The sequence below is a fragment of the Dermacentor variabilis genome, chromosome 6, assembly GCF_050947875.1.
Source record: "Dermacentor variabilis isolate Ectoservices chromosome 6, ASM5094787v1, whole genome shotgun sequence".
Lineage (NCBI taxonomy): Eukaryota > Metazoa > Arthropoda > Arachnida > Ixodida > Ixodidae > Dermacentor > Dermacentor variabilis.
Window position 1 is genome coordinate 18465037 of NC_134573.1, and position 24331 is coordinate 18489367.

The 24331-nt window shown below is 47.4% G+C and overlaps 1 protein-coding gene across 4 annotated transcripts in view; it reads right to left on the reverse strand.

The window, feature by feature from the left end:
* The window catches only part of LOC142584670 (uncharacterized), a 67619-nt gene extending 65277 nt beyond the window's left edge, over nt 1–2342 (reverse strand). For 2 of the 4 annotated variants that reach the window (XM_075694842.1, XM_075694841.1), the window contains exon 1: nt 1678–2342. In XM_075694842.1, coding sequence (XP_075550957.1) covers nt 1678–2041 — 364 coding nt within the window. In that variant the 5' untranslated portion in view covers nt 2042–2342. The remainder of the gene's footprint in view (nt 1–1677) is intronic. The other 2 variants (XM_075694845.1, XM_075694846.1) reach the window with 2 other exon arrangements.
* Nucleotides 2343–24331: the final 21989 nt, after the last annotated feature.

The following is a 24331-nucleotide window of genomic DNA, read 5'->3' on the forward strand; positions in this document are numbered from 1 at the left end:
AGTTTTGAAGTGCAGCGAGAACTTATCGGATACCGATCTGGCATAGCCTACAAGATTTTTTGCGAGTGTTACGGACGGAAGCGGAAAAGTCTTCGCCAATGCCTTTAAGTTTATAACCACATGATAGAATGCGTTCTTTAGTTTGGGACGATGTGAATTTTACTATGATAGGCCTGGTACGATTAGGTGAGTGGCGCCCGAGACGGTGAGCACGCTCTATTAAATGAGGGTCGATGTCAAAGCCTAGTTGTTGAGAGCAATGGCGAATTACAGTTTGTTCCGAGTCTGCAAAGGTTTCAGCAGGGTTAGTGTCTGGAACATTGTAAAAAATGAGATTGTTACGACGGGAGCGATTTTCTGCGTCATCCACTCGTGCTTCCAGTTTGTCGACCTTGCAGGTAAGTTCGGTTGTTAAAGTTTTCAGGGTGTCTATTTCAGAGTGGAGAGCAGAAGGGGTAGTGTAGTGGGATTCCAGAGCGTCCGTGCGTTTGTTTAGGTCGACCAATGTTGTGTCAGTAGTTTTCAGCTGTTGTTTAATGTCTTGTAAATCAGACCATAACGCGGTAGAAGATATGTAAAACTTTCACAGGCTGTATTCTAAACGAAAGTGACAACCTTATGGAAAAGTACATGTTCTAGGTTCCGCTTTCTGCAACCAGAAAGTATCTGTTAGCTAAGAGCACACCCTTCACAGGGCACACGGAAGGCTTGTACCTCTGACGTGTGGGCACTACAAAGTACTTTGGCTAGGGGACAAATACAGAAGACATTCACAGGGGGGTGACACACGACAAAGGAGTATCTCCTTTTTTGGCACGGGTCCCTCGTAGAAATGGAAATATCTGAACTTTTTTATGGGCCTAGAGCAGTAACTTCGTATGCAGCTCTTGAACAACAGAAAACTTGACAAACTACAACATAGCTGTATTAAAATTTTAGTGCTTGCAGAAATGATTTATACTTAGCAGTGGCGAAATTTCTGTGGCAGTGAACTTTTACTGCTGCGATTCCCTTAAAGGGTCACAGCCGTTGCCATAATTATGAAATTAAGATAGCCAACGCTGCACCACATTAGACTTTAGCTGCTCCGTCACTCTAGGGCTTCGTCCACATCTTGCTTACACTAGGTAGTGTTATTCGCTTCATTTTAGCTTTGTCAGTGTTTGGAAGCACCCCATGTCCTTATAAAACCTCGATGTTTATTGGCTGTTCTGACTGACATATCCTAACAGCTTGCACACAGCTGCATAAAAGTGAGCATTGCCCATTCACGCAATGCTCACTCTGGTTTCAGAAAGCAGAACTAGCTGGGCAAAACGAAGCCATCGCTGTGCTGCCATGTTGATGGGGCCACGTCAAACTAGGGTCTCGAAGCAGGTCGGTTTGGCCCAGGAGCACTACACACAAGCTGGGTGGTACATACGCCCTCTGAACGAAGCCAGCCAAAGAGGATAAATTGCTAGAGAAATTTCGAACGCTGATACTGGCAGAACGGTCACTCCTGTAAAATTATTTCGTTTTACTTTGCATTAACTAAATACTCTATACGGTCAGGTTAAAGAAACAGTGCCATGTGTTTTAGGCTCACTGAAAAGGAGAGCGGCGAAACTGGCAAGCGGGTTCCCTCCAAGGTGTCAGGGGCATTAATCAGGCGCACAACGAGGCCGTCAAATGCACCTTTGCCGTTCCTGGGCGCGCGTCGTGGCGTTGGCTTGAACTCCATCTTGGGCCTCGGGGACTTGTCCTCCGCCGCCTCGGACAGGACCCGAGCGAGCGGCGACTTGGAGAGATGCCGCGACAGCTCGAACGCGCTCTCGCCGCGGGGAAAAGGGTCGCCGCTCGAGCTCGGCGGCGCCAGCAGGAAACTACTCGCAGCGGGCTGCGCCGAGGTCGGCACCGCCTCCGAGTCTTCCGGCTCGTGAGCGGCGGAGGCAGCGGCTTCGTCGCCGCTCGCCGCCGCTGTGCTCTCGGCTGCCGCGTTGCCGTCCATGGCCAGTCGGAGGTAGCCGGCCTTACTGGTGCTTTCTTTCAGGCGCAACATTAATGACGGGCTCTCTCTCTCTCCCCCCCACCCAACAGACAGGATTGTCGTTACACACGCGTGGTGGAAAACGCGCGCGTCGCAGGTGGAGAGGGAGGCCGAGCGCTTACCGTTACGGGGTATAAATAAAAAACGAAACAAATAAAAAGCTGCTCGACGGGACTGACAGCACGGACACGTCAGCTGAAATGCAAGCGAGATATACCGATATACTATAGGTGTTCTGTGGATATACAGCTTCTGGCTGGCCAACGTCAAAACAACATCCTTTGACGTGTCAAAACCATGTGAAAACCACGAGCAGTTGGCGTGGACGGTCTCCTATTGATGCCACTAGGGCAGCTACAGATAACGTTTCTCTAAAAACGTGGTTGCGATTACTTGTAACGTGATTAAAACTGACCATTGACATCAAAAACAATTATATAAAGTAAATTTTAATATTAGTTGTCTAGATTTATGGGGCTCTTGCATTGCCCAGGGAGCGCTGCGAAGGATGGATGGATGATTGAGGCTCAACCCTGTGAATCGGGAGGTGCCGGAGCGCGCCACCTAGCCTTTAATGGTTCTATATGCATGCATACCTATGTATTTACTCCCATAGAGTTTCCTAATTTTGTAGGAAACTCTATGTTTACTCGCATAGAGTTTCTCACTATAACACCTAGAGGGTAATCTGGCGCCACCGTCTATGGGAGTTTCTTAAGGGGGCACCGTGCCGTCATGGGAATGACGGTATATGTGTCTGCGAGGCTCGTGTTCGCTGGTATCGCTGGTGTTGTAAGAGGCTTCGTCTAAAACGTGGATATGGCTACGCAAATAACGCGTTCTCAAAGTAAAATCTTCATAAAATGTTTCCATTTACGCATATTACATCTTTACTCACCCACGATGCATGACCAAGCGAAGAAAAGCAAGAACAGACGACCAACTGTTTCAAAGCGAGCGCGAACCTTGTCGTCTGTCCTCCAACTTTAGCGGCCCGCTGATACTTTTTACGTAACATGTAGTCGTACACACAATAACAAGTTCTCATAGTTAAACAAAACATGTTTTCGCGTAATAATAAAGCTAAAACAGCTTTTCACGTGCTGTTCTAGTAGAAAATGAATCATTGTGACAGACGGAACGGTACTTGCCAAGCGCGTCTACAAGGTGTCCTGTCTCTACGAGAACGATGCCAATCCGAATCCACAATATACCGGCATTCCCGTGCATACCACAGCGCAGCAGCGCCAGATTTCCCTCTAGGTAATGTAGTGATAAACTAACTCTATGTTTACTCCACGGATTTACTCCTTTACTTTTGCGTTGATATTATCCACCAATCAGATAGTCACCAATCAGAAAAAAAGGTGCTAAAAAGCGCCCTCTGTGCTAAAATGGGTCGTACCAAGCTCGGTCGTCTGCTTCGGGAAGCACGTTTACAATATGGACCCGCCACTTTCGGTTGTGTTGTTTCACGGCCTGCAGCGAATATCGGGCGCCGAAATTTTTTTCAGGGGTGGCACGCTGCGTAAAGGCAAGAAATTATGCAGTGCCGAATGCGTGTACGCCGTCCAAGAATTAGGCGGCCAAGTTTTAGCACCGTGTCAATCGCAAGTGAAGCGAGTCGCGTACGAAGTGGAACTTCAGGTAAGGTTTGCACGCTAGCTGCTAGATTCAGGCGCACAAACGCGAGGAAATGCTTGCTATAAATGAATCCGCAGCAGCGATAAGCAGGCATCATGTGTACGGAACTGCTCGAGCACACGACGGTACGCGCCGCGTTGTACGAACTGCTCGAACGCACGATCGTACGCGCCGCGACGGCAGCGGTCTTTCGACATGCCGCTAAACAAGTAGTTATGCCTGCGTTGTAGTACCGGCCATCTGCCCCTTTTATTAATTGGTAATAACTGATGCAATGCGTATGAGCTCGCACCTACGTGCGAATCGCGCTGCAGCGCGAGCTCGTGCGCTGCTCGCTTGACGTAGCTTTTAATGACAGCGCTCGAACATCGATGTGCTGCAATCAATACTGCCTTGCTGCGCTGCCTCAACGTGCTGGCTTGAGATCACGGATGAGCGCATTTAACTCTCTTAACCTGTGCTGCTCGTAGTGGAGTAGTGAATTGTCATCGAATGAGCCCGACCATTTGTGCTCATTTGCACACACTTCACCACTTCGCATCGGTCGGCGGGGTCTCGAATTGTGAATCACCAGCCATGCCTGCTGCTATGTCGGTCTGCTGTCGGGCTGTAGGTGTAAAAGAACTTCAGAACGCAGATAATCAAGCAAGCTTCAAGACAGGCAAAGCAGTCAGTATATGGCGCGAAGTTTCGCTTACTCAGCGCGACGAACTGCAGCTATGCAGCGCGCCCGACGCTCCACTTCGTGATGCCTTGAAGGAAAACGGTAGAATCTGATGTTGGGATTCAGGCCTTCTTGTTCATGGCAGCCCACGACGCAGAAGTAATGACGGTTACGCCTTTTCGAGGCTGGGCTAGGTCTCTCGATCCGGATCGGCGTCGCCGATTCCTTCTGCTCCTAGCATTACGTCCCGTTTTCGTTAAACTATAGGCTGCGGCGAGCTCGCAGCGTGGTCGGCGTGGTCTGTGAGAAGTGACGAGCCTTTTCGCACTCGCAACAGGGCAGAAAAAAGTGCGAATTGACGCAAAACTCGGCCTAGAAAAGTGCTTCGCCACAGCCAGGGCTCAATACGACATAATACGACCCAAGCCGGTACAACCCAGATGTCGTTTCCCGCGCCGCCACCAGGCGCCGCTACTATACCTCCAGCGCAAGGCGCCCATTTGCGCCAGAATCCTGCGCCAGAAGCGCGATTTGCGCCAGAAGTCCTGGGTTTTAAGAGGAAGCTCTAGCTCGGGGGCTCGTATCTAAATACATGTAAAAGGAGAATTCGTTTTTCGCAGCAACCACCGCACCAAATTTGACGAGGTTTGTTGCATTTACAAGAAAAACTCAAAATCTAGTGACTGTTGGTTTCGAATTTTTGAGTTAGGTCGTGAATTTTTTATTAAAAATTGGCAAAAATCGAAAAATTTCAAAAAACGAAACTATCAAGTTTACAACTCTGTAACTCAGCAATGAAAGATGATATCACAATTCTGTGAATTGCATCTAATATTACATCTAAAGCGGACAAAATTGGTATGTTACACATGAAAAAAAAAATATTTAATCATAGGGACATACAACGTTTGCAAAACCGTTATAACCAACGTAACAAATTCACGTAAGATGTAAAATGACATACTGAATTTGTCCGCTTTCAATGATCTAATGGATGCCGTTTACAGAACCGCGATATCAGTTCTTGATGCAGAGCTATGAATTTGTAAACTTCGTGCTTCTATTTTTTTCAGACGGTCAAATATTTGAAAATCGTTTTAAGAAAATTCAAGCCCTAAATCGAAATTCCGCTTCCAACAGTCACTAGAATTTAACTTTCTCTTTCAAATGCAACAAATTTCATAAAAATCGGCCCAGGGGTTATCTCATAAAAACGTTTTTGCGTTTTACATGTATTTGGATAGGCCGCGTCGGAGTTGGGCCCGAGCTAAAGCTTCCTCTTAAAGCAGATACTTCCACACCCCCAGGGGGCCCCGGCAGTACGCGACTCCGCAATGATTCGGCGGGGGCTTAGGCAGGGGGTTTATGCTGTAACATTCTTCCATCGTGTGCTGTACTACTACAGTGTACTAGAATACTTTAGCTATGACTTTAGCTGTACCTACAAGGTTAAGAGGCCAAAATAAAGATACAGCAAAGCGGACTGGGCTTCAACCTATCATTTTTCAAACAAGGAAAATTTATTGGACAGTCGTTACTAGAATAATAATTATTCTAGCACACTATAACCAGGAGCTCTATTCTCGACACACATGACGGCTGCACGGCCGCCATTATCCGCAATGTTTACTCTCCGATTGGCTGTGGAGAGCTCGTGTGCCTTGAAATTTGTGCCGGGAAACGGATTGCGAAATGTCATTTTGCGTTTTCATCAAGATGACGAAATATGACTTGGAGCTGCAAATTTTATGGACTAATACATTTTTTTGGTCCTTGGCAGATATATTGTGTTGTTAGCGCTTCAAAAAGAATTTGACCGGTAGCGTGCAGAAGCCAGTGCAATGCATCTGCAATTGCGCGAATATGTGGTGGCGATCCAAGATATGCGCCATGCCAGCTTGCTGATTGGCTGCAGGCACGATGGAAGAATACATTAGGCACGACTTTAGGTGAGCGAACGACGCCGGGAGCCGCAGCGCGCCTCCAGTGGCGCTCCGAACTGAGGCCCTCTAGCATATACAGGAACACTAAGGCCCTCGGTGGTCCGTAGGCGCCGGAAAGCAGACGGCGGACGCGCAATTTGCCGCGCCAACCCCTGTACCGATTTAAGCTGTAACTCCAGCCGCCCGCGCAAAGTCCATCAAATATGTGTTCGCTGACACGAGTTTGCTGACGGCTCTTATATGCCCACTTTAAAGAACGCCGGGCTAGGTGAGATAACTATGTATCGTCGCTGTTTCAGCCTGTGCTAAAAAGCAGCACGTACTAGTCCCGATCAAAATTTTACGGGACGCACATTTTCAGAAAAATGTTTATTGTAGCTCTGCAGTTAAACCGCTTTAGTTGCGTGGTATTGCTACAAGCAGATAGCGCATGCCGAACCTCTCATACCTTGACACATTCCAGGCGAGTGCAGACTATGCAGCATATAAGTTCTTTCCGAGCACTCGATCGCGTTCCTGAAAATTTCGAGAGTGACACTACATAGTTACAGTGGGCGCTTTGATTTCACTTGCATTGTATGTGCAATACTATTTCCATGAATTACCGAAAAGGCTTCATATGTTTCGTGTATGTCTCAAAAGAACAGTCAAAACCGTGTGCGGCTTGAGGTACAGGCGACTTACCGACGTGGCTGCGCCAGTTTCAACGGAGTGATTCCGCGGTCCTTTATCTGTTCTGTACACCTAATGGAACCTACTTACGAGCATGTTTTCAAGCAGTGTAATCACCCCATGCAGCACAGGTAGAGAAATTGATGGACCAGCTGCTTTATGTAACCACCAAGAAGGTATGTACAGTCCCGGGCAGAACATCATGATGAGACTTTATTTCTCAGGTTTGCAAATAAGTAAGAAGGGCATAAAGCACTTTCCCATCGCACAGCCGCATAAAGCTGATCAAATTACTAACACACAAAGCAAATACGACTGTCTCGTAGCGATCAAGGTGTCAGCAGAACAGAGCAGGCGCTGGCAGGCGTGCGGGCACCAGCGGGAAACAAAGTGGATGGATGGATGGAAGGTAGGAGCGTCCCCTTTGAAACGGGGTGATGGTAGTTGCCACCATGCTCAGCTTTTTATTTTGCCTTTTATTTTTTGTTTACCTGTGCTGTGTGTTATTAAAATTCGCGATTTTCTTTAAATACATTTTCCTACCCTTTTAACCTTATGTCACCTCTCTGCTTTTGAGCCACCAATCCTGCAATCGCCTTTCGCTAATTTCCACCACATATTTATTTATATGACTATTGTTATCTCTGAACGCTCTGAACCCTAGGCCCTGAGGGAGCGTTACTGTGGTCGCATCGACACCGGGATTGATACCATCACATTTTTGTATGAGGTGTTCCATTGTTTCTACGTATTTACCACACACAGTATATGTGTCTTCTTCGTTAAATTTTGTTATAGCTCCGCGTTCTGAGACACCCTGACCTAGCTTCAAAGAGTAGCTAGGGCACTGCCTCTTGAGTTATCATAAAACGCTTCCTTGCTAATCTGCTGTTTCCAGTATAGATATAGTTCCACACTACGCTTCTTTTCCATTGAATTTATCCAATTTTTACCTTCCGCGCTTTTAACCTGTCGTTTAATGCTCTGTCATTCTCCGTCCTCGTGTCGGGCATACTTACTGGTTAGCTTCCTAGTTCTTTTCCGCCATTGTGAGTGAACGCTCTTTCTGTATAGATATTTAAACACCTTAGCTGCCCACCTGTTATCGTCCAATTTCCTCAGGAGTTTTTCGTATACGATTTTACTCTGAGCTTCCCGTGCTTCGAACGATGTCCAGCCCATATCCCCCTGTGCTGCTTCGTTTGTGGTTTTCCCGTGGGCATCTAGTGCTAATCTTCACACAGCTCTCTGATTTACTTCTAGTCTCGACTAAACCTCTGCCCTTAAACACAAGACCCCATCCCCGAAAGTAAGCCCCGGCACCATTACTCCCTTCCAAGTACCTCTCAGTACCTCATACCTGTGGTACCCCCACAATGCCCTATGTTTCATTATCCCGGCATCTCTTCGCCCTTTTGCTAGCTATGAGAGACTGCATGTTCGTGCTTTTCCATGTACACCTGCCCTCTGTTTATCCATACCCCGATATATTTGTATTCGGCCACTCGGGGTATTTCATGGCCTTGTATTGTAAGCTCCTGATCAGTTGTATCGTTGAAAAACATCCCACCGGACTTAGCTGCACTAAAACTGAAACCTAAGCTGTCTCCTTCGTCTCCACAGTAATTAACCAGAGTTTGCAAATGTTCCTGGCTATCTGCTAACAGTACAATATTATCCGCATATATTAAACCCGGTAGTCGTTGCTCGACAACCTTTCCGCCTAATCTGTACAACAGATTATACCCTAGATTGCTTCGTTGTAACCTTCTTTCCATACTTATCATATAAAGCATGAACAGCAGCGGTGATAGAGGACAACCTTGCCTTAATCCTTTGTGTACCTCGACAGTTGTCGTACTCTTAATTCCTTCCCATGTTATTTCAACATTATTTTCTCGATATATTTCCTGTAGGAAATCAATTACCTCATGACCAATACCTTCATCTTTTAGTATGTTCCACAGGATTTCCCTGTTCACGTTGTCGTACGCACCGCTTATGTCGAGGAAGGCTAAAAAGAGAAGTCTATTTTTCGCCTTAGCTGTTTTTATGCACTGGGTAAGCACAAACAGGCTATCATCTAAGCGCCTACTACTTCTGAACTCGTTCTGAAGTTCTTCGAGTATTCTATTACATTCTACCCATGAGTGCATTTTTAATTTCATCGCCTGCATCGCCAGCCTATATATAAATGATGCTATCGTAATTGGTCGGAAGGATTTTATGTTCTTCTTATCACCTTTCCCTTTATAAATCAAATTCATTTTACTCTATCTCCAGCTGTGCGGAATTTGCTTATTTGTTGTGACTGCCTCCAATGCTTTTACCAGCGTTTCCTTGCTTCTTGGGCCAAGTTCATTAACTTGATTGGAATTTTGTCTATCCCACTGGCAGGCGTGCGGGCACCAGCGGGAAGCAAATCGGGCACTAGAGTCACTGGAAAAAATTTCAGAGTACCGTAAAGGTCGGGATTTGACTGGCAACACTGAGCGACCACCGCCATATACCTTCCAAGCCGACTGCGTCGCGGGAAGGCCGCCGTGTTGGAAGAGCTTGATATTCGGTGACACATCGGGTTGAGTGTTTACTGAAGTACAAATATTTTGTGCCTAGAGATAATGGTTGCTAAGAACAAAAATAAAATGCTATGTTGTGCGAAGTAATGCAGCCGGTGGTTGTTTTGTACGCCGATCGTGTTTACCCATTGGACCACGAATATCCTTTGGACATCCCTATTAGATCCGAACGTCCAATTGGTCCCGGTAGGGACGTCCAGTAGATAACATGAGGACATTCATTTCGGGATGTCCTATTTAAGACATCCTTGAGACATCCACACGATTGAACTTCTGGGATCTAAACAAAATCCCAAAACTTTAATGCTATGCATGTCCGAAGGATGTTTTCAACGGGATGTCCCATACCGGCCATATGTGGGACCAACACACACTGTCCAACACGTGCCACGTGATTATTGGCCTCGAGCTCCACCACTGGAAAAGCTGGCGCCACCGTCGGCGTGACGTGCTATTAGGGATCACGTGGACATAGCGGCCGCGTCGGCTGCTTCGAGAGCGCCGAAGCGAGTTGAAAACGAGAGTTTAAATTCCCTCGTACGCTGCGGTCCTCATTTAGTGGCGAGATTTTCCCGCTTCGAGTGTCTCCTTTAACGCTTCAAAGCACTACAATAGGTAGTGGCTGCCTTTCAAGGCGCGCAACATGGTAGGCTACTGCTCGGTGCCGCCGTGCCGGACGTACGCAACGGAGCCCGGTCCTTATTCACACGTAGCCGCAGGACAAGAAGCTGCGTGAAGCTTGGCTCGCGAAACATAAAACCGGCAAACAGTCATCGGCTACAACTAGGGTATGCAGCAAGCGCGGATGCGAGAAAGATTTTTGCTACGGCGTCGGGTCTGCGATGTTCGGAAAACGCGCGCTGAGACGCTCGCCCGAGTCCGTTGCCCGACTAATGTCGTGACGGTTTGGTCTATGAACTTGTCGATGCTATAAGTACTGGCAAGTTCACTTGAATGGAAAGGGAGCGATAAGACGCACATTGAAAAAGGCATGGCATATGGTCATGTTTGTGTTATCAATTAATGCACTAGATTACACAAAATAAGCAGCGGGAAATCGCACGCTGAGAACACCGATAAACATACAGTGCGACGCAACTCGAAAAGTAATATTTAAACGTCCAAGAGTTTAGAAGAGGAAAAAAATGGCTGTGGCTTAGCTAAGGTTAAGCCCAGGATGCGAAGCATACTAGCCTTTATTTTAGTTGTTGAACCACTGTTTAGCCTGGTGAACTGCTGTTGCTTGGCTATATTTGGTTCGGCTAGACGAAGAAACAACTCATGCAGGCGAGCGCATGAGCTGAGACCCGGCTATGTAGCTACGCGGCCGCGCGCGGCGCAGCAAGGAAGAGCGTGGTTGTGCGGCTAGTATGCTTCGCATAAAAAGATTGAATCGTCGCGACGGCACATTACAGTCCCCGTCGAAGTGTCTACAATTAAATTATTTTGAACAGCTCTGATAGCGCCCCCTCAACAATGGTCGCTAGTGTGCCGTCAAATGCTCATATTCTGCGGCCTAAAGCTCAGGGCACGGTGCGCTCACAGCTAGCCCACAGCGAAAGCAAAACATTGTGCGCGGACACGCATGCAGACGCGCAGTCGGTCGTTGCGAACCCGTGCGATCGCTGCATTGAGGCTACATTCTGTTATGCCCCATTTGGTTATACAGACAGCCCACTCTAACAACATATTTCACATAGTTTACTCTCAGCGTTTGGCTACCTTTCACGCAAGAAGACGGTTCGGGAGACTCCATTACGGCGACCGCGCGCAGTGGCGTTCACTGTACGTATTCGGTAAAGAGATAGCGTCTGTAAATGATTCTATGCTTTCAGTTTGCCCAAGATTATTGTTTAGACAGTAAACAACTTCTCTCGTTTCGAAAGTACTTACAGAAATGTCCGGGAGAGCTCGCGCGTGGTGTTTTCAGTGAGCGCTGACAGCAAAACCTATGAGGAGCGCGCCGCGTGATCCCTCATACTACGCCAGCGAGGCGCTTCCGATAGATGGCGACTCCGTAAGTCCTCGCCGCCAATACCAGGTGTTCTGTGGTCGTATGTTCCTACTACACTGTACTCCTACACTCTTTTGACATGTCAAGAAGAGTACGGCAACCTCAGCAATGTCCGCAACCCCTTCCGTTGTACAGAGCAGTGACTGCCTTTACCCAGTCGAATCACCGTTGTCTGTTTCATGCACACGCACGCTTTGCGCTGATTTGCGCGTAGTCGGTCACATGACTTAACGCCGCCATCTTATTGGATCTCTTCGCCCTTCTGCGTAAGCTCGGAATGCATGGAGGTTGCTGGGTTGGTGCGCTCCGCGCACTCGCACTCTCAGTTCGCGCGCTTTCTCTGAACATGGTGGTTATGTCGTTGTGTCGTGCTCATGAGTTCCAGCGTGAGTGTTTGTCATTTCCAGGTAAACGTTTTTAACGCGATAGCGTTAAGGAGCTCGTGTCGCAGAAAAGCCGGTGTCGTCGGCGTCGGTGTCGGCGTCCGCGGCGTTGGCCGTGAGCGATAAATCACGGCAGGCACTTCATAAATAAAAAGCAACTTCCAAGATGGGCTGGGTGGGAATCGAACCAGGGTCTCCGGAGTGTGAGACGGAGACGTTACCACTGAGCCACGAGTTCGATGCTTCAAAGCGGTACAAAAGCGCCTCTAGTGAACGCGGTGTTGCCTTAGAAACGAGCTGTTTCTAAGGCTCAGGCGTGCGTCGCTTGCTCAGGCGCACATTTCGTTGTCGCGCCGAACGCTGCATTGCTCGACGCTCACCGCGTCCGATGCGGGGCGCGTAGTCGCTGCGCCGTAGCCAATTGTCTTACACCCCTTGGCGGGTCGACGGGAACGCTGTCGCGTTCCACTCTTGAAGGCGAAGCATAAGCGTCCTCCAATTTTTGTCATGCGCATTGAAGCTCCATTTCTTCGGCGCCTGCATGTCTTACGCCTATCAAGAGGTAAGTGACAGTTCATGAAGTCAACCTTTTTCTTTAGCAGGCCTGCAATTTTTTGACGAAAGTATCTGCGCGTAATCGAATGGCGGGCATTGTAGTACATCCCCATCATTTGCAGCGATGGTAACATCAGTCGGCGATTGACCATTCGTTGTGTTGCGTTTGGGCGCATCGTACTACTTTTCTGCAAACTTCCGAGCTTACTCTGTCCTATATCTCTGCGCAGCGCCGAGATCCGCCCAAAAAGAAATTCTGAATTCGAAACTTTAGAACCGCTAATTCCTTCCATGTAGCCCACAGGATGGGTCCGCGAGAGTTATCGTTGTGTCTTTTCTGAACAGTGGCGAATAATAAGGAAATGAATATTAATTATAATAACTTCCCGAGACACACTGTCCAGAATAGCGTTGCTTGAGCTTCGTTTGCGTTTTCTTTGCGTAGCCGTGATTGTGAGAGCAATCAATCGTACAAGTGCGTAAGATTGAAATAGCTGAAATTTTGTACGCATTTGTACCACGGTCGGTGCACTTGCTGCACGTTATGTCCGGCAACGCTGCTGAATTTTAATACGTCTGTCTTTAGGGCTGCTATATTGTCTGTACTAACGGCGCATGCACTTTTCTTGGAATAACGAAACTTTAGGGCGACTTGTTAGATTTCTGCTTACTTACACGTGATCGGATGGTGGTGACATCAAGACAAGCTTACTCCGCGGCTGTCTGTGACGAACGAAACGTTTGCGCCTATTTAATGACTCGTTCGCACGTGGTCGTATTTTTCAGTACGTAACAGTGAAACTTTTTCCTCACTTGACGGATTATTTCGCGTGCTAGTAGTGATAACCGTGTCGCTTAAACTTAGGTATGTGTGCTGTTGGCGTTTTCTTTGCAAAACAGCGATTGCTAAAGTAATCGTAAAACTGCGTACCTTCGGAATAATAGAACTTTGTTGGCGTTTGTATCGCGATCTGAGAATTTGCTGCCCGTGATGGCCGGTTGCGCTGCTGAATTTAACAACGCGTGTATTTACGGCTGGTATTGTTTTTGGCTAACGGTGTCGTGCACGTTATCGTCATAACGAAATATCTGGACGACTTGTTAGGTTTCTGCTTATTTACACGTGAACGGATGCATGCTAGTATGGTGTCAAGGTCAACTTCACATCTCAGCTCTGTAACGACAAAACGTGCGCGCTGGTGAGCTCGTTCGCACGTGGTCGCAATTCTTTTATTATAAGAGTTTGTGAGAGTTGACTCCATCACACACTCGTAGTGAATAACCATTTCGCTTAAGCTTCATCTGCCATTGCTGTTTTGTTTGCTTAGCGATCGCGATAGCAATCGTCAAAACAGCGTAAGGATGGATTAACAGAATTTTGTTTACTTATTTCAATACTCTGAATGTCTCGCAGGGCGTTACAAAGAGGGGTGAGATTCTATACAATATGTGGAAATCGTGGTTTTGAAGGATGATGGGACAGCTTGTCGCTGACCTTAGAATAAAGGAATAGCCGTGTAGGTTTGTACGTGAACTTGGGACGTGAAATACAGGTGTAAGCATCTGTACCACGATCCGAGCATTTGCTGCATGTGCGTGATGGCTAATTGGCCGGCCGCACTGCTGAACTTTACCACGCTTGTCTTTGCGGCTTATATACCAGTCTTAAAGACAAGGGTGGTAAAGTTCATTAGTGCGGCCGGCCAATTGACCATGACGTACAGTATATATATATATATATATATATATATATATATATATATATATATATATATATATATTTACGCGTGCCAAACAGTGACATGCACATTTTTCGAAATAACAAAACTTTTGGGCGACTTGTTACGCTGCTGCCTATTTGCGTGTGTGGTCGGATGCATGCTATTATGAGGATAATAAGATCAAGCTTAGGTCTCAGCTTCCTTTAAGGATCGACACATTTACGCTACTTATACTATAGCTCGTTCGCACGTGGTCGTATTGTTTCGTATTAGTAATGGGGAACATTTCTCGATCTTCGATGGCTGCTAAATTTGCGTCACGCGCCCGCCCTCACTGATTAACCGTGTCGCTTGAGCTTCGTCTGCCGTTCGAGTTTTTCTTTTTTTTTTTTTGCGTAACCGCGACTGCGAGAGTGATCGTAAAACGGCGTGCGGTTGAAATAACTAAAAATTTGTGGCCATTTGTATCGCGATCGCAGCACTTGTTGCACGTGACGGTTGGCCGGCCGCGCTGCTGAATTTTCCCATGCGTTTCTGTCATACAATGCCGTACACGTTTGTTTCTGAGAATAACGAAATTTTGGGTGACATCTTGGGAACTGCTGCTTATTTACACGTTCTCAGGTGCATGCTTGTATGTTGGTGAGGTCAAGCTTACGTCTCAGATGTCTGTAACGATCGAAACGTTTACGCCTGTTAGACTATTGCTCCGAATTCGCACGTTGTATATTTAGTAATGGAGTCCCGGCCAAGGCGCCCGCATTTTGACGAGGGCGAAATGCGAAAACACCCATGTTCTTAGACTTGTGTGCACGTTAAGAACCCCGGGTGGTCCAAATTATTCCGGAGTCCCCCACTGTGGCGTGCTTCATAATCAGATCGTAGTTTTGCTCGTAAAATCCAATAATTTAGTTTTTAGTAATGCTGAACGTTTGTCTCCTTTGACTGTTAATTAAATTTCTGTCAGGTGATTTGCCATGTCACTTAAGTTTCGTCTACCGTTCGAGTTTTCTTTGCTTAATCGCGTTTGCAATCGCGGAAGTTCCGAATAACGGAACTATATTGTAGGCATTTATATTTCTATGGCAGCACCTCGCGCACAGGGCTGTTGACCAGAAAGAGAGAGAAACAACTTTATTGAGCCGAGACCGACATCTTAGAAGCCGTCGGCGGAAGTGGTTCCCTCTTCACGGGACCCACACGCTTCCCTAGCCGCCTGGCCCCTGGAGACCAGGGCGAGCTGGCCTTCCAGGGCGGAGCTGGTTAGCAAGGTCTCCCGTCGCTCGGTAAGGGTGGATGAGGGATGGGGTAGGGTAGTGGGGCAGGTAAGAGGTGGGCGGAATGCCTCGATGAAATCGCATACCCAAATGACGTGTTGGAGCGTGCCTAAATGAGTTTTGCAGAAATTACATTCCTTCTCGCACCTTTCCGGGTACATCTTGTTTTGAAGATAAGGGTGCGGGAAGGAACCTGCCTGTATCTGCCTGTAGATCGCTTGCTGTTCTCTGCTAAGCGCTTTGTGAGGATCGGGGTAACGGCACCTCTCCGTCTTGTAATGGTTCGTAATGTCCCTATAACTAATTACGGACTGTGGCTCACCTTCCTCTACCCGGTGTTCCATCTCGGGCGGACTGGTGGGCAAGTTAGTTGCCCTCCAGCTCAGAGTGAGCCGGTATCCATATATTAACTGAACTTTCCTTTCAGACACGCTGCGTTTACTCTTGAGAATATCTCGTGCCGCAAGAGACACCCGCCCTTTTCTGTAGCTACGCCTTTTGCGAGTCAGTGACAATTCTTCGCACCTTGAGCTGCGCGTGTGCTATAGCGCTATCGCGGCCTCTTCTGCCACCTCCGGAAAAGACGTCTTGATGGAGGCGCAGGTTACGAGCACATCCCGCGTCGTAACTGCCAGCGTGGCTTTCGATGAAAGCTTGGGTGACGAAGCATCTGTGAAGAGAGCGACCCCCTCTTCTACTATTTGACCTAAAATCTCCGTCAAGGCCGCTATACGAGCCGCGGCCGTCGTTACGACCCAACCTCATGTTTCGAGGCAGTGGCTTACTGTCGATTTTATGCGCCCACAACCTGGGTAACGGCCCCGTTTCCTTCCGCTCTGCCTCCTGCCAGCCCAACTTGGCGAGAACGCGACGTCCCGCCGACGTCTGGCTGAGTCGAACTCTTTGATTAGGCAGATGAGCTTCTATTAACTCTTCAGCGACATGCCGAAAAGCTTGTCGGTCGAAGAATGCTTCGGAATGCCTAGCGCCATCTTGGTTGCCTTATATATAATGACGTTCAACTGCTCCCCGTCTTTCTTCAGTAACCGTGCTGTTTTAGCTTTCTTCTCGCATTTGCTATCATTTGGGCCAGCGTATACGTGCTTACATGTGTGCGCGACACGCTGGATAAGATTACGAGACTGTTGCGTCCCCATAGTGTCATTGTATATTTACTGGAGTTATATAGTCGACATTCGCCTAATTTTTGTTTATTATTGCGATAGAAATTGTAGGGACACTGCTGGTGAAATTCCGCCGACGCGGACGTGCGCCGCGGTGGCTTCGTGGGCGCTGTTCGCGCGCATGTCGGCGGTGGATCGCTTCTGCCCCGCTTCATCACGCTGCAGCCTTCACGCTGGGCGTTTACCGTCGGGGAGATGTGTTCGTGTTTGGCTTTGCGCACGACACCGTTTGTTAATTCAACAAGGAAGCGAAGGTTTACTGTAAATTACAGTGGCGATAACACGTACAGCGGCTTAATTATAGGTGTCTAGCAGGGGCGTAGCCAGGGGGGGGGGGGTTGCTTATGGGGCTTCAGCCCCCCCCCCCCCCGAAATTTTTTCGTGCTGTCCATGCACCGCCGACCAAAGCAGCCTCCGGCGCCGGAAATCATTCTGGATTTTGTCTAGAATGATTTTTTTTTCACGCTCGAAAAGACATTTCAGCGCAAAAATCGCGAACTCGGATTGGGTGTCGCGGCAACGCCCATGCACCGGGAGTCACATAACGCAAGCAGCCCATCCGAGTACAAAGTTTGAAGGGTGTTTTGACGGCGAACGGGCTCGCCGCGTCATCTCGCGTAGGCCGCGGAATCTACGGAGCACGTGGATGTCAATTCCGAAACTGTATGGGTATAAAGTTCTCATAAACTTTTGATGTGAAAGGTGCACTGACATTTCCAAGCGTGTGCTTTAGATTTTCAATTGCTGAACTTTGTGGGTTTAATGTTCCTATAAATATTTGACGCCAAAGGTGCATTGACTTTTCTAACGTCTTCCATTGGAACATACTAGACAAGCCAAATCAACACACTATCAGACAAGTTGACAATGCACGCAGCGAGGTTCCATGAGACGAAGCGTTGTGGTGGTTCATTCGCGCCGTCATGTCATATAAAAAATACCAACATTCTTTTTTTCATCTGCGCCAAAGCATCCATGTCAAGACACTAAAGCCAGCGAAGTAACTACGTTCTTATTTTTTTTTCTACATTGACTTTTATTCGCGAGGACACATTGAGCCTCTTCAATTTTTTTGTACTCGCTACTCACAAGCTGCCAGAGCCAGCCAGAGCGCAAGCATTTTTCTCGTGATGCCCTGACCACTGCGCGGCGCACTTCGGTGCGCGTTCGGTTTTATCTGGTCGAATACATTTTTGCCTAGCAGAGTTGTCGCAGCGAATTGTCGCACGGTGAAAGTTGGATTTTGTTACTTCTTTTGCGCAAAGTATAATGGGCCATGGGACGCTTCAGTTGCCGGATACTCTTATGTCGATAGAAATTATATGGCGCTCGCATTTGACTGCAAGAAAATCAAGCCTGGCTGCTGCGCCTTCGGATGCAGCAACCAAACTGAGTCTGGAAAGACTTTTTTCTAGATTCCGACCGGGAAAAATGACCGAGAGCGTCGTTCTGCGTGGTTACACAGATTCGGCCGGGAGAACTTCAAGCCTACCAAAAACACCTGCGTGTGCGAGGTATAAGTGCACCTTGCTTGTGCTTTTCGGCGCTGCTTTAGAAGATATTTAGGCGAAGTGCACGCGGTGTTAGCGATGCTACGAAAATAGGAGTTCATTGCGGGAATCGTTCGCGTCTTGCACGCTTGTCGCGGGTACACGTGTACGCGTTTGTTGCTCATCACACGTGGTTTCCTAGGAGGTTTCATAGGCAAGAATCAGATGTATGCGTTAAGAGACAAAGCCGGCAATATCATTACTAATATGGATGAGATAGTTCAAGTGGCTGAGGAGTTCTATAGAGATTTATACAGTACCAGTGGCATCCACGACGATAATGGAAGAGAAAATAGTCTAGAGGAATTCGAAATCCCGAAGGTAACGCCGGAAGAAGTAAAGAAAGCCTTGGGAGATATGCAAGGGGGAAGGCAGCTGGGGAGGATAAGGTAACAGCAGATTTGTTGAAGGATGGTGGGCAGATTGTTCTAGAGAAACTGGCCACCCTGTATACGCAATGCCTCATGACCTCGAGCGTACCGGAATCTTGGAAGAACGCTAACATAATCCTAATCCATAAGAAAGGGGACGCCAAAGACTTGAAAAATTATAGACCGATCAGCTTACTGTCCGTTGCCTACAAAGTATTTACTAAGGTAATTGCAAATAGAATCAGGAACACCTTAGACTTCTGTCAACCAAAGGACCAGGCAGGATTCCATAAAGGCTACTCAACAATAGACCATATTCACACTATCAATCAAGTGATAGGGAAATGTGCAGAATATAACCAACCCTTATATATAGCTTTCATTGATTACGAGAAAGCGTTTGATTCAGTCGAAACCTCAGCAGTCATGGAGGCATTACGGAATCAGGGTGTAGATGAGCCATATGTAAAGATACTGGAAGATATCTACAGCGGCTCCACAGCCACCGTAGTCCTCCATAAAGCAAGCAACAAAATCCCAATAAAGAAAGGCGTCAGGCAGGGAGATACGATATCTCCAATGCTGTTCACAGCGTGTTTACAGGAGGTATTCAGAGACCTGGATTGGGAAGAATTGGGGATAAAAGTTAATGGAGAATACCTTAGTAACTTGCGATTCGCTGATGATATTGCCTTGCTTAGTAACTCAGGGGACCAATTGCAATGCATGCTCTCTGACCTGGAGAGGCAAAGCAGAAGAGTGGGTCTAAAAATTAATCTGCAGAAAACTAAAGTAATGCTTAACAGTCTCGGGAGAGAACAGCAATTTACAACAGGTAGCGAGGCACTGGAAGTGGTAAGGGAATACATCTACTTAGGGCAGGTAGTGACGGTGGATCCGGATCATGAGACGGAAATAATCCGAAGAATGAGAATGGGCTGGGGTGCGTTTGGCAGGCATTCTCAGATCATGAACAGCAGGTTGCCATTATCCCTCAAGAGAAAAGCGTATAGTAGCTGTGTCTTACCAGTACTCACATATGGGGCAGAAACCTGGAGGCTTACGAAAAGGGTTCTGCTGAAATTGAGGACGACGCAACGAGCTATGGAAAGAAGAATGATGGGTGTAACGTTAAGGGATAAGAAAAGAGCAGATTGGGTGAGGGAACAAACGCGAGTTAATGACATCTTAGTTGAAATCAAGAAAAAGAAATGGGCATGGGCAGGACATGTAATGAGGAGGGAAGATGACCGATGGTCATTAAGGGTTACAGACTGGATCCCAAGGGAAGGGAAGCGTAGCAGGGGGCGGCAAGAAGTTAGGTGGGCGGATGAGATTAAGAAGTTTGCAGGGACGGCATGGCCACAATTAGTACATGACCGGGGTTGTTGGAGAAGTATGGGAGAGGCCTTTGCCCTGCAGTGGGCGTAACCAGGCTGATGATGATGATGATTGTACGAGGCGTCGTCACCCGAAAGGGAAACAGCGTCAACAGGGACACCACCCCGGACCTGTCGTGGACGGCGGGCTCCCTAGAAGTGGCCTGGCGGAACGAAGACGTAGACCTGGGCTCCGCCCACAGCATCATTAGTGTAACGATCAAGGGACCAAGGTTCCGGGCAGCCCTCGGCAAAGCCCGGATCACCGACTGGGACCGAATGCGCAAGCACACGGACGAAGAAAACGAGACCTCCGGGGAAAACGCGGAGGAGGGCAGACATCAAACGTGCGCAGAATGGGCCCGAGAACAAAAGATCGCGCTCAACAGATTTACTCAAGAAGTTGTGACAACGATGCAGACGCCCTTCGTCGACGCCAAACTAGCACACATGTGGGCGGCGCGGCACTCTCTCACGCGAAGATGGAAGCGTCAACGTCGAAACAAGAAACTCGTCAAACGCATCGCGTTCCTCGAGAAACAGATCGCTGAATACGTAACCAAGCGGTGCCGAGAGAACTGGATGAGTACGTGCGACGGGCTGCAGGGAAAGCTGTCGGCGTACAAGACTTGGTGCCTGCTCAGACACCTGATCGACCCGTTGAGCAGCAAGACCGCAACCAACCGCAACCTCACCAAAGTTCTGAACGCTCACGATGGCAACGGCCAAAGGCTCATTGAATACCTCAAGGCGATCTACCTCAAGACGGAGAGAGGGCGATTTCCGATACCGGAGGAGTACGCCCAGGTAGCACAAAAGAGATACGTAACGTTTTCGTAGCGTTTATCCAAGACGATAAAAACGGGTTAAAGAAGACACGAATGAGAGAACTTCGGCGGGAAAACGTCGGATATCTCTGCTAATGTCCGGCTTAATTACTTTCTTGAGACGATCTAGAACAGGTCTGCAAGACGTATTCGAAAAGCTGGTCTAGAAATAGGATTGGGAAAGACACAAGTAATCCCTTTGCCAAAACTATTCGTAACCAATTTCTAAACGTTTTTAGGACGTTATCAAAAAGCTGGTCTAGAAGCGGTGTTGAAAGGTTTACGATCATCTGAAGCTAATTTTCGCGGGTGACGGGCGCGATCAGACATCGTTGTTCAAAACACGTCTTTAGTTTCGCCTCACGCGACTGGCCTATGCCGCGCAGACGTCGTCAGCCGCACCCGTTGGCACGGCCTAGGCCAATCGCGTGAGGTGAAACTGATCTGGCGTTTCGAACAGCGATCTCCAATCGCGCCCCAGATGAGTAGAAGCGTCGGTGTTGACTGTAAGAGACATGGCGCAGTGCCAAGCACTGTTCCCCGCATGGCCGGCGCATCGTCTACCAAGTCACACGAAAATGAGCCTGTTAGGAATAATAAATCCTTAATACCGCCTTTAGTAAGCTACGATGCTCACAACCACAATGGGAATGACATCCTGCAAAGAACAAATGGCCACGTCTTGGCAGGTGGCCAGACCAAGCCCTTCATGCCAAGAGTGCATGAAATGAGAACATTGTGACAAAGCAAGAACACTTTATTAAAATGTAATGCTTATGCAAGGTTCGAACAAACTGTGTGAGAAATGCAAATAGAAATAAAAGTACATCAACAATGACAAAAGTCGCAGAAAGGATTCGTAATGAACTCGAAAGTGAACATTCACTAGCACATAAACAAAATTCCAAGTACACATACAAAAATGAACAGAAAAACCTGGAGTGTACTAAAGTGTCTAATTTATCATAGTAAAGTGCGCGTGCTATTAGATGGACTAGAGTTATGCAGAAGTGACATCGGAGCGAATGGAAGAAGTAGACTGAAAAATGCAAGAGTATGAATTGGATGGTAACTGCCTCCAAGCAATGTTACCAATCATCTAGAAGCTTGAAAAGAGCACAAAAAGAAATACCACCGCATACCATCATAAAACAATCCTGTGACAGAAATAAAAAAATGGGAACAATGCAAAATTGGAAATATTGCCTTTAGGGTATATCAAAGAAGGTAATGGCGAGAAAAATAACCATACAACAAAAAAGCAATAAAGTGAAATTAGTACAGAATACTTAAACGGGGGATTCAGTGTAACAAGTGAACACTACTGTAGTACAGCGAACGATGAGACAGTAATGCTGCATCTTGCCACTCCAGAACGTGAGAAATGAATATGCAAGCCTCATATTAGAAACTTACATAAACATGTAAATAAAATGGAATGCACTGGAAGCTCCATTGTGTAACAAAGGAAGCAATGGTCATAATAAATAGTAAGTGTTTTATCTAAAAAGCCCTTTACAAGAGGCAAAGTTGTACCTCTCTGGCAAAAATAAAGTTGCAACGAATAATTTGCAAACCAGCAAATACATTAATTAGCACACTGACATGTCACACTTTGCGCACATCTCCAGTCTCCTAAAGTAAAAGAAAGCACTCTGAATGAGAAAAAACGTTTAACACATGTAGCCCAGAGCAAATTCTTTGCCAGTTCACTCACACTTTCACATCCAAAAACATTTGCCACAAAGTCCAGGCACAGTTCCACTGATGTTTACCAATTCACCCCCACTTTCACGTCCAAAAATATTTCGCACACAGTCCAGGCAGAGCTTCATAGATAAACAGCTTGAGAGCACCCTACTGATTATTGTGCAGTCCCGCTGCTGGAAATAGAACTGCCGCACATGCTGGTAGTGGTTTCAATCTAGACACACTTGCTGCCCTGGACAGGTATGTTCAGATATCTGCACTGGTGCTCCATTTTGTCGAAGTAGACACATTGATGCACTACGCTGGTAATTGAAGTGTTTTGAATGCACAAGTATTGGCTTCACCAGAGAGACTTGCCCACATACCACCACTGGCATATATATGCACTTGCTCTTCACTCAGTAGCATTGAACTTAAAGTGTTCCCTATGTGGGAGCCATGTGTAAAACCGGTGTCACACGACCACTCTCGATCGCGATCAAGCCCGATCCGGATCGAAATTATCGATGCGACTGGCTCACTCTCGTAGCTTGCGCAGAGGAGCCATCACGACCGAGAAATTCGATTTGTAACGGACTGGATAGCGGCTAAAAGAGCCCCGTGTGAAACCGGTATCAAATAATGCACAGACGTACGCTAGGAAAATGTGTTGCACAAGGACAAAGAACTGCGACATGCCCTGTTGTGCGAAGCGCGCGAACAGAACACATGTATATATATATTAAAAAAACTGCGAGAGCGCTTCGCGAACTCCATGCGCACACATGGCACCCGCACGAACTCGGCAGGCCGCCGTAAAGCGCGAAGGGCGCACAGCGTACATTCCGACACATGTCCCAAACTGCAAACAATCGTACTACCTAAAGCATACAAGTTATTTTATACCAAGGGCATACTCGACTCACGTATGCAGTATGCACAAGCGAGTTATGCAGCGTACATGCTGTATCCATTCGCCAAATAGTAAAATTGATAACAAGCACAAAGCTACAAGGGACTCAATACATTACTACCATTTGAGGCGTCAAATAAAATCGAATTTGGTCGTTTCATATATTGGACAGAATATATGGACACATGTGGTACCCGGTAATACCATGAAATACCCATCACGTGGGTAAAGGGGGCGAAAACACAATCGAGAACCTGAAGCGCAAACGATAAAAGCACGGTATGGTGCACGCAAAATTCTGTCAGTGCGCTGTAGCGCGAGGGAAGAAAATAGGGCGAGCACTTGACCTCACCTTTTGGGATACCGCACTAGTAGTGAATCATTTAAAAAAAAGCCTGTTTAAACGAGTTCCCTTGTCTGCAACACTCTTGCTAAACGGGAGACTAAAATACCACGATGATGGCTCTATTGCGGAGATCGGCAAGGTGTGCACAGACAGAAATTTTGCCGCCTTTCTTCGCATTCTGCAAAATGCTTTCTTGTTAGGATCACGCATAGCGGCCGACCCCGACGCTAGGGACACACAGGCACGATTTCGTCCCTCTAACTTTCGTCCTTATACTGCCCTTAACGCCTTAATTACAGCGTCAGTGAAAAGGCGCCTCACATAACATGACAATGAACTTGAAGAGCTGATTAGTGCCCTCCACTCCGCGCCCTCCAATTGAAAACACTACTGATTTCCAAATTAAACTACACAAACAGATCGCACAACCCAAACTAATCACAGAACGTCGTTTTCTTGACGGCAAAACCCTGCAACACTTACATGACAAAGGGCAGCGGCAGCACATTCAGAACAGCCGCTATCATACCACAGCGCAATGCAAGTGCGATAACGTTATTATGCCCGGCACAAACAGATCGCACAACCCAA